The sequence below is a fragment of the Crinia signifera genome, chromosome 4 (genome assembly GCF_055691185.1).
Source record: "Crinia signifera chromosome 4, ASM5569118v1, whole genome shotgun sequence".
NCBI lineage: Eukaryota > Metazoa > Chordata > Amphibia > Anura > Myobatrachidae > Crinia > Crinia signifera.
This window is the reverse complement of record NC_139220.1, coordinates 192,947,418-192,961,312: the sequence shown is the minus strand read 5'-3', so window position 1 is coordinate 192,961,312 and position 13,895 is coordinate 192,947,418. Positions and strand designations below refer to the sequence as shown.

The 13,895-nt window shown below is 42.1% G+C and overlaps 1 protein-coding gene across 1 annotated transcript in view; it reads left to right on the top strand.

The window, feature by feature from the left end:
• LOC146073004 (uncharacterized) overlaps positions 1–13,895 on the top strand; it is a 248,677-nt gene that overhangs the window by 214,705 nt on the left and 20,077 nt on the right. Inside the window, exons 88-92 of the mRNA XM_083180177.1 lie at positions 1,036–1,098; positions 2,045–2,161; positions 9,027–9,104; positions 10,251–10,304; positions 13,474–13,522. Coding sequence (XP_083036303.1) covers positions 1,036–1,098; positions 2,045–2,161; positions 9,027–9,104; positions 10,251–10,304; positions 13,474–13,522 — 361 coding nt within the window. The remainder of the gene's footprint in view (positions 1–1,035; positions 1,099–2,044; positions 2,162–9,026; positions 9,105–10,250; positions 10,305–13,473; positions 13,523–13,895) is intronic.

Sequence of the window (13,895 nt, the reverse complement as noted above, 5' to 3'; positions counted from 1 at the left end):
CATGTTCAGGCCTGTAACTGTAAATTGTTCATGAGAAGCTGTGCATGACTGGTGACTATAAAAGAAGTGAACTAGACCTATCTCTTAACCCCTGTTTTAGGCAACATACTGTAGAAAAGTATTATTTTTGTTAGTGTCTTATTATTATTTTTCTTAATCTTATGCACTCATGTGCAGGACCCTCCTTTTCTTCCCCTGCACTATTCATATCAGCAGTGTTCTACAGTGACCTGCATTATTCATATCAGTGGATACTTGGCCACTGAGTACTGTAATGATTACCACCTGGGTGGTACTCTCTATGATCCTCTACAATTGTAAAATTATCATTTGTAAGTTGTTACCTGCACAATTTGTGGAGTCTTCTCAATAATAGCCAATAATAACCTAATTTGTAAGGCCATTTTGCATATGTATTGTATGAACTGGCAGTGTCATCACTATTTACATATACTACAGTATGTTAAAGCCAACTCAGACCTTATCACATGGCAGTGAATTTACGCAGCGGACGATTATAGATACTGTACACTGCAGATGTGTACGGTTCGCAGTTCGCATGCGCAAGGCAATGCTACGATGGAAACCTGCTGCTATTTCTGTTTGCAAGGTGATTGACAGGAAGTAGGCATCTGGGGGTGGAAACTGGCCGTTTAGCTGGGAGTGTCCTGGGAAATGCTAGATGTGCCTAAGCATTTTAGGGGAGGGTGTGTGTCGTCATTAACAGGCCGTATGTTCCTTTTTTCCTTATACCCAATGTAAAAATCAGTCGATGGTGAGCCCGTTACGATGGGGTTTTCAACATATTCGCTCAGCTGCGAATAGATTTGTAGCCATACACATCCATTTCTACAGCGATCATATTCATTTGCAAGGCTGGATTTCTCTAATGAGCCAGTACACTGGATATGCAAATTCATAGCCGTGCGCTCAGGACTGAATTACCCCAATTGTCATCAGTGGTGTATAATTATAACATAAAGTTTTTTTTTTTTCACAAAGCCAAACAAGTATTACTTTTTTCTTTCTTTACAGGCAGACAAAGGAGTGAAGGGGGAGGATGGACCCACAGGAGCTGCTGGAGATAAAGGCGATAAAGTGTGTATTAAACATACTATTCACATGGAAACTACCTTCATTTTAAAACTAATCCAGACGCATAAATTTGGACTAAAAACTGTTTAAACAGATCAGTAGCCAACTGGGATTATATGATGGACTGGTGCAAAAGTGTGACCCTCACATGCACTATCAGACGTTTTTGTGCGTTTTGTGCAAAAATGTCCCAGAATCATACATACCTTTTGTCAGTATTGTTGCTAAGAAGAAGCTAATATCTTTGTACTGGGATGAAGTCACAATGCTGACAGCCAAATGGTCTACACAATAATGTTGAATGTTATAATGTCATCATGGTTAAATGTTAACCCCCAATATTCTGACACAGAATATTGACATAGATGAAATGTTGATATATTTATTGGTGACACCAGGGCAGCCATCAGGGGGGGGGGGGGCTGCAGTGACTCCAGCACCCAGACAAAAGGGAGCCCAGGACTGGAGTTTATAAAGTTTTGTCATAAACGAAAATCACATCCTTGAAGCAATGTCGAGTTTGAGTAGTGTGGCCAGTGCTACAGACACAGGTCTCACCAGTCATTCCAGGTGTCCGGGAAAGAGAAGGGGGCCCTGCCTATTTTGTCAGTCCTGGGCCCCACAATTTCTGATGGCAGCCCTGGGTGACACAGTGAACATGTGTCGACATTGTGGTTGTTGAAATTCTGAACATGTTGTCACGCTGTCTGTTGACATGATGGTGTCTACTGTATATAATAATACCAACTTTGTGATTGTTGACAGAACATACCAAACCTCCTTTACTAACCCCAGATATATTTGTAAAATATAATAATATTATGCCAAAGGTTTTGATGAAATTCTGATGAGAACAATTCGGTATACATATATGAACAAACTTCTGTATTTCAAGTTGTAACCCTAGAAATGTGAGTGAAGAAAATACTTGTGTACACTTCTCTTTCAGGGCAGTAAAGGATCTCCTGGTTTAGGTGGCTTTAGAGGACCAATTGGGCACCCAGGACCAACTGGAGCACCTGGGCCTCTGGGGCCTGAAGGACCCAAAGGAGACGCAGGTTCAAAGGTAATGTGTTTTGTATTTCCTAAACAATTCTTTATCCTGGCTCAAGTTTAGTGCTGCATTAACAAATAGAGTAAACATTATTTCCTACCTTTCCCTTGAGGCTTCTACGTGATATACCCATTTTTTTTTCCTGAGGCCCCACAGAGATTCAACACCTGCAATAACTAGAACCCATTTTATGCTACAGAGATATGTGCGTGTGTGTCGGAGGCTGAGGAGAAGGACCAATGATAAGCCCCAATAACAGACATTGCAATTTGTGATTGGTCTTCCCACTCGCATCCCCTTCCTCTGCTTTTTTTTAAATGATGTAATATGTTGTCTTTTATCTTCAAGGGATTATTGTCCAATCTTTCTACTGCAGCATAGTGGCATGGTGGCTAGCACTGGTTTTCATTGCCCTGGGATCATGGGTTATATTCAAACCAAAGGCCTTATCTGTGTAGAGTTTTCTTTCTGTATTTCTGGTTTCCCTTTGTTTGTGTGTGTCAGGGAATTGGCTTGTATAATTCACATATTTGTTGTACGGGCTTTATTTAATATGACTATTGCTATTTAAGTAAATAATAAAAATATTACTTCAATTAGACACTGCAATATGTATTTGTTATGGCCATGTATGTGAATATCCAAACTTGAGTTCAGTGAATTCAGTGATTTAGAAATGCAGAACTGTGCTTTTAGTAAAAAGGAACAGCAAAACATTGTAGTCTGCAACTAAGGAAAAATAAACAATTACATAAACTTTTGGTCTTGTTTAGCTTTACCAGAATAACAAACAAGTTAGCAGCTTTTGAACATTATGTAGTAAAGGGATGTTTGAAAGGAATACACTTTCTGTATTCCTTTTAAACATCCCTTTACTACAATTTTTTTGTTAGTTAGGGGGGTATTCAATCCCTACCGAGATTTCGGCATGCGCCTATTCAATGCTGTCTTTGCCGACAGCATTGGAGAGGCATACAGTATAATCAGAACAGACCTGACTTTAAAAGCTGATGGGCCCCTTTTGCCGTAGATTATCGAGATCACGGACGTATCTCGACAATCCACAGAGGTTTATGCGGACACGCCCCCTTTTGAGATCGGCAGGCAGGACATTGAATCCCACCTGCTGATGAACAGGGTCACGACTGTCAGGACGTACCGACAATCTTGACCTGGGATTGAATACCCCTCTATGGCTGCCTGACCCAGAGAAGAGAGGTTAGTTCCCAAAAGCTAATTGTTTGTTATTCTGATAAAGCTAAACAAAGCTAAAAAGGTTTCTACATGAAAAACTTATGTACAGTAATTGTTTAATTTTCTTAGTTTCAGACTACAATGTTGCTTTTTTTTGCTGTTCCAAAAAATAGACCAGGTTCTGACTGGCGAATATATCCCATATTTCTGAAACCAGCCCCGGACTTTTGGATCTGTCCTAGTTCCAAGAATATGGGGGACAAAAAAACTGGGGGTCCCCCATATTTTGGAACCAGCACCTGCCTCCAACAGTCTTCGGTGTCATGCCACATCCAGGGGACACTTTTTACATAAGGTCCCCAGCCAGATCATGCACACCATGGCTGGTTCGTGCCTAAAAAAATTGCACATGTTTAAAAAAATTGCACATTTTCGTTACTAAAAACCTCACTTGTAAACCGATGGCATTTGCACAAGCTATAGACAAGTTCCCAATTGTACAACAATCCCCATTGGCATTCTTACAGATACAACATTATGTGGCTGGGCTCTCCAGAGTGCTTTCACCAGAGGACTATAATAATCCTTTGGATATGTTATTGTCACGGGAAAAAGCCCATGGTAAAGCAATTTCGTTCCACTATGCATTTTTGCATACTCCTCTTCAATATGACAATTTACGTACAGGATTGACACAATGGAAAGAACATTTACCTACGCTAACTATTAAAAAATTACTGAAAGCCTTAGAAGTTTCTGGTACCAGCGGCGTCATATGTAGAATTATTTCTTAACGTGTTACATAGAACATATTTGTCACAACATCGCAGGTATTTGATGGGACTAATCCCGGACCATCTATGTATGCGATGTGGTTCACAGGAGGCTGAGCTATTTCATTGATTGTGGAAGTGCCCAGTAATACAGAGATTTTGGGTCCAAATATGGAGTTATACCACACAATATTTAGTTTCGGCATTACTGCTAACCCCAGAATGGGCAATCTTTGGTATTATGCTGGAAGGCACTCGTGTTAATCAGGGAGTACGCAAACTTTTGATTATTATATCAGCGATTACTAAAAAGTGTATATTAGAATTTTGGCTGCATACTACGGCACCACCATTTACTTTATTTCTTAGTAAATTGAACCAAATTTTTAAAATGGAATGGTTGGAAGCATCCTTGAGAAAGGATATTTATACAGAATTTTTTTTTGAGACATGGGAAAGTTATATCGAAACCCAAACCCATGATATAAAATACCAGATATGGAGAAGCTTCCGATACACACTATGGTATGAAAATCGTATGAGTATTCAAGACCCACCGATTGATTTCTGTTTTGATAATATAACAGAATTATAAAAGGATAGACTTATGTAAGGGGGAATAATAAAAGGGGATTAGTGATGGTGAAATGGAACCGGACCGATCACGGCATGCAGAAAATACATTATGGTTGTTCTTTTGTTCTGTTTTTTTTTATGTGTCTTTTCCTATGTTGGGGTACGGAGAGAGAGTATTGTGATACCATGAAGACGAATTTGTTTATTTTACTCTCTTGTATCTCAAGGGTGATACCATACACAAATAATTGATTGTATTGAATTGTGACTTTACGCTTCAATAAAAGAAAAGTGAAAAAAAAAAACTCACTTTTTCCTTTCTAAAAATTGCACTAAATTGCATGCAAATTCCCGACTTTGTCTTAAAAAATCGCCAATCTCTAGAAAAGCCAGCCCCCACCGCCAGGCCCCACCATCCATCGGAAGGGGACACAAGACTATCGCACACCTGTTCTTACGGAGCTCCCCGCTGCCATCCGCTGCCTCCCCACTCACCATCGCCGGTCCCCACCGCTTCCTTGAACCCCCCCTAACCCTGCCCATCTCCCTGAAGTGAAGACGGGCAGGGTTTCCACCACCCAGCTGCTGAGCAACTGGGACGCGCGTGCGTGTGACGGGGAGAATGAGGGACGGCAGGGAGATTGGGAGATGGCAGGGACAGCAGGGAGAGTGAGGGAAGGCAGGGAGAGTGAGGAACAGCAGGGACTGCAGGGAGAGTGAGGGACAGCAGGGACAGAAAGACAGGGAGAGTGAGGGATGGCAGAGATAGAGGGAGGGACAGCAAAGACAGAGAGAGAGAGAGGCATGGCAGGGAGAGTGACAGAGAGACAGAGGGAGGGACGGTAAAGACAGAGGGAGGGATGTCAGCGAGAGTGAAAACCAGAACAGGGAGAGTGATAACAGAGACATATAAGTAGGAGGGAGATTACCTTACCTTAGGCTGTGATTGGCAGAGGAGGAGATTGAGGAGGAGATTGTAATCTGTGGCAATGACGGTTCAGTAAAGGCTGTGGTCAGCAGCAACGGTGCGGAGGAGGCTGTGGTGGTCGTCATCGGCAGTGCACAGGAGGCTGTGGTGTGGTGGGAGGCTGTAATCTGCAGCAGTGTGGAGGAGGCTGTGATAGGGGCAGAGAAAGTGACAGCAGGGTCAGAGAGAGAGAGAGACAGCAGAGACAGTGACAGCAGAGACAGAGAGAGGGACAGCAGGGATTGAGAGAGGGACACAGAGAGGGACAACAGGAACATAGTGACAGGGAGAGGGACGGCAGGGGGAGGGATTGGGAGAGTGACAGCATAGACATATGGACAAGGATGGCAGGAAGAGTGAGAGCAGAAACACAGGGACAACAGGGGCAGGGACTCAGGGGCATGAGGACAAATGGAGCGGTAGGGAGTGGGGAACAGGGAGAGGGATGGCAGGGGCAGAGTTACAGCAGGGACAGGAAGAGGAACAGAAGGGGCAGGCCCTGAGTTTTTGCAAGGCCGCTCATTATCAAGTATTGGATTAAGGCAATTCGTATGGTAAAAAGGAGCACTAAATGATTTTGAATTCTGTTAGTATGAAATATATTGAAAATGAAAAATATATTATCTATCTATATATATAAGAACAACCAGGACAACCGGATGTGTGCTCTCTGGAATCCATTCAGTTTTGGATTCCAGAGAGCACACATCCGGTTGTCCTGATTCATATGGGCAAATATTGTTGTGGAAACAAAATCTTTTTTGAGATCTCATTCGGTTTGGGGCAGATTCTCACCCCCACCGATCGGGTCCGATCACTACTGTCTATGTGAATAAATTTCTGAGCAATATATATGTGCTTTAATGGTATGCATTGTTGAAGTCGTCCGGAAAATGTGTATGATATTTTTAGCCTACACAAAGTGCCATTTGGTTGTCAAACTTTTACTTGTAAGCCCCTGATGAAGTCACCTTTCTGACGAAACGCGTTGGGCCTGCTTCACCAAAAGAACAACACAAATAATTGAGAATCAACAAATACATGCTGTAAAAAGTGCTTATGTTTTATATGTTGCCCCAAAAGGCACCTTTTTATTAAATTGTATTGTACTTTACAAATTGTCTAATAATTCCTGGTAGCGCACTCTGAACCTCCTTTCTTATATATATATATATAAAAATTACATACATACACACACAAACATATGGTGAGTGGTACCTATAAAAACAAAGGAATGGTTAAAATAATGTTTACACCCTTTTGGTGAATATTTGATTTTTTGTAAGGATTTATCTGGTTCTCCTTTCCCTGAACTCACCCTAGGTTGCTCCGTATTTATGGAGAATCCTGGTGTGACCGCAAGCGTGGTATAAGGAAGCGTGGTTTTTCGCAGTGCCAGATTGTTTGGGATTGCTGATAATCAGCAGAGAAACAGGCTATGGTGGAGAAACCAGAAGTACCCGGAAGTGGACGGCGGTTGCCAGAGAGAATCCAGAGCGGGCGTGTATAGGAGCGTGCCGGGGTTTTCTTTGGGTGTCCTGGATGTTCAACGGTTTCATGCGCCCTGCGCACTTTATCAAGGATAATAATTGTGTTAGCAATGTCTGCTTTTATGGACCGTAAACTTTATTAGTAAAAATGGAAGTTCTACTCCGGAAATGGTCAAAAATTGTGGGAACCACATTTTTGATCCTTAAATGGGGTTGTTGTGTATATAAAATAAAAAAATTTGGTACTTATGTAGTATCTGGGCGTCCGATTTAGAGATCGGATCGGATCGCATCGCATCGCATGCGACCAAATCGTATGCGATGGTCAAGATTTTTCCATAGGATTCAATGTTAAAATGGTCTGAGTCCATTTTAACATAGAATTCAATGGGAAAAAGGGGTCCTTTTCCTTTCCCCACTATCCAAGTGGGCATGGAGTTGGATATAAACCTGTGGCGAGCGTAGCGAGCCACCGAGCCCGAAGCGTGGCGAGCATAGCGAGCCCCGCGAGGGGACACAGAATACTTTTTAAGAAATATGCGTCCCCTCGCGGGGCTCGCTTCGCTCGCCACGCTTCGGGCTCGGTGGCTCGCTGCGCTCGCCACACTATATAAAATCAACTCTATGCCCACTTGGATAGTGGGGAAATGAACAGGACCTTCTTAACATTGAATCCTATGCAAAATCGCATCGAATCGCATCGCATCGCATCTGATTGTATGCCTTAAGGTAAGGCATACAATCACAAAATCGGCAGCCCAGATACTACATAAGTACCAAAAATTTTAAGGAATTTTATGAATAAAATATATAATTTATTAATTCTTCCTATATTTTATTAATAAAGTTCCTTAATATAAAAAGTACATTATTTTATACACACACACACACACACACACACACACACACACACACACACATATATATATATATATATATATATATATATATATATATATATATATATATATATATGAGAAAAAGATGTAGAGGGCGCTGTAGGAATTCCCACCACCTTATTGTGTGCTCAAGTTTCAAGCAGATAGGTAGAGTAATAATTCAATCACATTTATTAAAAATACAAATGTATGACATTTACAAATTCATATTCTTGTGAACCGCAAGGAAACGACCCGACGCGTTTCGTCTCTGAAGAGACTTCCTCAGGGGTACACGGTAGAATGCGGTATGTTGTAAAAACAATCTTTTAAAATTCTTTGTAAGAATCAAACAGAGTTCGGAAAGGACTTTGTAAAATTCCAATGTAGACATATATATTGGATTTTTAACTGATTTCATACTAACAGAAGTCAAAATCATTTAGCAAAAATATCCAGCATCTTTTTTGATCACAAGCCATTTGCAAGTTGAGGAGGCCAGGATTTGGGGGTGTCATTCAGTTTTATGAGAGTATCAGGGAACACGTAGGAGTGCTCAACTGTATTCAGAAAGGGTGTGTGACATCAGCTCCGGCCTCAATCAGCCGGTTTCTATCCCACAGGCAGACTAGGTTCTGCACAGGCTGCACAGAATGGGAAAATCATTTTTGATGAGTGAGTTGCAAATGGATTTGCAGCTATTAGCCAATCGGCATGATTTTCACAAGCAATTTGCAGCCTTGCACAGGGTGGGTTTTCACTTTTACATTTTGCCTGCAGCCCAAAAATGCCATACAGCTTTATTTTTATACTGCATTAATTTAATTATAGACACATCCCCTCTCACATGATAATCTCTACACATTTAACATCTGAACCTACCTTTTTCTACCCTTTCTCCCCACATGGCAGCCAAGATACTTGCTTTAAAGCTTTGTTTCTGAATAAGGGAATTGCTAATGATTTCAAAATCACTGAAATGCTGCTTTTTCTTATAAGGGTGAAAAAGGGAAAAGAGGTAAATCCCTGCCATGTCCACTAGCAGAGCTAGGAACACCAGGGCAAAATGGGCTGATGGTAAGTAATTCTGTGGCACTGCTATATTTAATATACATAAGTAATTTGCACGTTTTGAAGCTTGATTTCTGCTGGTTTTACCTGTGAGATTTAAATTGGCGATAAAAATAGGCAATGGATTCTATTCGGTAATACAGGTTGAGTATCCCTTATCCGAAATGCTTGGGATCATGAGCATTTTGAATAAGAGATTTTTCTGTTTATTTGCCATATTTTTTTTTATAAATACTTACCTGGTCCCCAGGTGGTCTTCCGGCATCCACTGTGTCCTCTAGCATCCATAACGGCCTTCAGGATCCTCTTCAGCGGTCCCAGGAGTGCATTGCGTGAGTTTGCAGGTGCGCCAGTGACGTCACTCACGCAATGCACACCTGGGACCAGAGATGCCGCTGAAGAGGATCCTCAAGCCCACCGTGGATGCCGGGTGACGTGGTAAGTATGAAAAAAGGGGCGGGGTCGGACAAACAAACTTTGAAAACGGGTGCCGTATGACTCATCGACAGTCGGGAAATGCAGCCCCAGTTCATATAAACAACATGATGAAAAATCTACCAGCTGCAATCTGGCAAGATGACTCCTAGTAGTTCATGCTCGTTGTAAGAAGCAATGAATAGGTACTGCACGTGCTGTATTACAGAGTAGTATAACAATACTGTGGCTACATCAACATATTCCCTTCAGGTGAAAAACAATTACATATAGAGGATGAACAACAATAGATGAGTAAGATTTACTTATATTATAAAGTATGAAAAAAAAAAAATTTTTTATTATCATCAACATAATTATCATAATTATTATGAAGGCGAGTGGGTTCACATAAATATGCTGTGCCTATCTAAAGTTCATAAAAAAAACTCATATATAATCAGATTTAAAGGGTTTTCCTAAGGAGAGTCCTCGAGAGCTACCAACAGTTAACGTTTTCCAGGTCTCCTCACAGAATCACAAGTGAAGTAATTAGCTCCACCTGTGGGTTTTGAAAATGTGTTAGCCAGTAATGAGTGCACCTGTGTACGTGTGAGGTGAGCTTTTTTTTTCTGTGCTGATAAAAGTAGTATTTCAATTTGGTAATCCATAAATAGTACAGGAATTTCAGGAAATACGGTTAACTTTCCAGGAAAATATTTTGAATTTATTTTTCAGGGAGAAGATGGGCCCGAAGGCCTTAAGGGAGACAAAGGGCATCCTGGGCTCTCAGTAAGTGCTGTTCAATTTCAGTGTACTATATTTCCATAATCATGCGCAGGAGCCAACGTTCCTCTCTGGGACTTCCCCCATTTTCTGCATTATGGAATACCCCCCCCTTCCCCCCTTTCAGGACATAGACTGCTTACCTGGGCATCTCAGAGCAAAAGATGGTGGGGGGAGGTCCAGAGCGAAGCCTCCATGTCAATTACTGCGCATGTCTACAGTATGTGTATTTCCCAATAAGAAGCTTTTCAGTGCCAAGTGAATTTGTCAAAAATAGGTGTCAAAATTGCCAAGCAAACATTTCTATTCACCCTAAAGACCTGTAATGTTTACCTTACTGTATATAGGAAATATAGGGTGAGATTTAATCGGATGAGAGATTCAGAAAGTGAGAGATTTGGTGAGAAATCTCCAGGTTTTTTTAAAGCGGCAATCATTTACACTGCAAAACCAGTTTGATTTTGCAGTGTAAATGATTGCCGCTTTAAAAAAACTGGAGATTTCTCACCAAATCTCTCACTTTCTGAATCTCTCATCCGATTAAATCTCACCCATAATCTATTTTTTACAAAACATTTTTTATTTGAATTTGTATAACAAATGTGGGTGTCACTGGTATTTTAAGTAGATATTTTGTACATCTCTCTCAGAGATTTTGGCACTCAAAGGGTTAAGCTTAAACACAAAATGCTAGAGAAATTATGCCAAAGCTTAAGAAGAGCAATTTTCTTATTAAAGCATGTGCTTTGCTGTCTACTGGCAAATCCTTTTGTGAAATATTACTGTGTGAACAGCAAAGATGCGGCATGAAATTTGGTCACAGAGTGTGGCTAAAGATAACATTGTGCCTTTATATCTGAGCCAAAAATTATATATCTGAAACATTGACAATATTATAAATGTACTACAGTACATGGGAAACCAACTATATCGACATATTGTGCTGTTTCACTAATGATTAATTTACAATGTACCCTATGGCATCTGTACCTTTGCAAGCATGTGCCTCCTTTCAATTGTTTGTGTTAAACCGAAATCTCTTTTAGGCAACCTTGAATGTCTGAAAATACATCACATAGCCCAGTGGTTCCCAAACTGTGTGCCGCAGCTCCCTGTGGTGCCTTGAGACACGCAGGGGTGTCACGGGTTGGTGGTCCAGGACAAATTCAAGTTATTTATGATAAATTATTTATGGACAAAACCAGTGCTGGTGGCTGCCAATCATAAAATATATGCACAATCAGAAGCAAATCCTGAGATCACTTAGAAAATGCCGCAACATTGATCTATGGACCTTTTTTCTGGTTGATTCATTCCTATGCACATTTGCACACACCCGTGCAAAGCTACACCCATACCACATGCGACCATGAGTGCTTGAGACCACTCCCATTTGGGAACCGTTGCAAAGTACCCGCACACTTGCGTGTGCATAAGCACATTCCAGTGGCGCAACTATTATTGAAGCTCCCCCCCCCGCCGCACATTTTGGCAGCCCTCCCCCTTTACCCCCTCCCCCCACCCCACCACCTTACCCACCCCCCTTAACCCCCCCCCCCCCCATTTATACCTCCGCCGGTACCTGCCGCTGTGCCGCATCAGTCTGCTGTCCCGGCTGGGTCTCCCTGCTCTCCCGGCTCCTGCTAATGAAAACTAACACTTAGAAAATCGCTGCCCCTGTACTGCAGACCGTTTTTGAGGATGCTAGAGGAGGCCTGTGCCTCCTCTAGCATCCTCAAAAACGGTCTGCAGTACGGGGGCAGCCATTTTTAAGTGTCAGTTTTCATTAGCAGGAAGAGCCGGGACCGCAGACTAATGCGACACAGCGGCAGGTACCGGCGGCGGCAATAAGTGGAAGCAGCGGGTAACGATAGCCCCGCAGCCCCCGCCACTGGCACATTCTCATGTCCGCAAGCTCAGCTGCTGTGTGTGCGTGCGAACATCCTCTGTGGGTGAATTCATTCGTAACAATGCGCTTGCAGCCCAACCCATTCTCCCAACCCATTAATTAATGACATAAATAGTTTCATAAAATGCTGTTTATTGGAACTCATTTACTTATTTAATGGGCAATTATAATGAGGAAGAAAGTCTTATTACATGGCTGTTTAATGTTTTTTTAATGTGTTTTAAATATATTAATTCCACAACTCAAATTAAATAGATGTGTCCTACACATGTTCGGGATATGAATGTTAAAAATGCATCATTTATTTTTTTTATTCAAAATGTATCAAAAAGTTTGTATGTTTGGAATCTATACTGGCATGGTTAAAGTGCAATAGTGTGCTTACCGTGTGCCTGCATTGAGTAGATGTGATTAGTTAATTGGTTAATGAGATATAGTAAACTTGTATGGTGCATGGGGAAGTATTGTGCGCAGGTGCATGTATTTAAGCTATTGTGTGTGATGATTGGTCTTGCAAACGTTGGTCCGCTAAGCTGTTGCCCTGCGAGGCCTGAGAGGATTTTTAACTCGAACACTGTGAGCCACCACCTAGCACTTGTATACGCCCCAGTTTCCGCCCATTTTTCCCACTTTCCAGGCCGTGCCCACAGAAACATCCACATCACACCTACATTGGTAGTGCTCGTTTGCAAGTGTATTTCTGTTTGCACGGGTGCGAGCGGGTACGGGTGCTGAAACCTGCACATGCGCACTGCTGACAATGCACATGCGTACTGAGCTAAAAAACGTGCTGCGTGCGAATTTGCATGCAAACGAATCAACCTGAATATCCTCCTATGTATAGGGGCATAGCGATAGAGATGGGCGACCCCGTACGGTGATTATTATCCAGCATGCTGGATATATACAGTATCTACTAATATCGCTGGGCTGGGCCAGTGTTATCACCGGAGGACAATGGCCCTGACAGATCGCTCAGCGGCACATTGCTGACACATCTCTGTGTGCTGAGTAATTTTGCTGAGCGTTCTGACCAATATAGCATCTCTCAGAGCTCTCAGCAAATCAGTACATATGTAGGCCCCTTTAGATTTTGACTAGAGTCCTAATTCAGACCTGATCACAGGGCAAATTTGTTCTCAAAATGGGCAAAGCCATGTACACTGCAGGTGGGGCAGATTGCAAGGGGGCAGATGTGCAGAACAATATGTATTTATGACTGAGGAGTCTCTTCATTGATAATACTGGCCTTTCCTGTTTTTGCAGGAGGAAGATGTAAAGGACTTGGTCAGACAGGAGTTGAGTGATAAGTGTGGTAAGTTGCAGTAATAAGATCAAATTCCATCTGTTACTTGCTAGATTTCTAACTCTGTATTGAAGCAATTTCTTTGCAAGCACAAACTGCATATTAGGTGAACATTAGAGCAACATGATGAGTTTTGTTGTAGAAAGACTGCAAGGTGAATGGCAGACATGCTGTTCTGGTGACAGATTCCTTTGATTTACATCACGGAGGGTTGCCTACTTTTCAAGTCTCCTCTCCGGGAGAAGCCGGAGAGGAGACTGTCAGCAGCACTTCGGGGGGAGGGGCCTGTTGTAGACGTCATCAAGCCACGCGCCCAGCACTGCAAATCCCGCAAATTGTGGGTCTTCGAGGAGGGGGCACAGCTAAATTACGCAATTTGCAT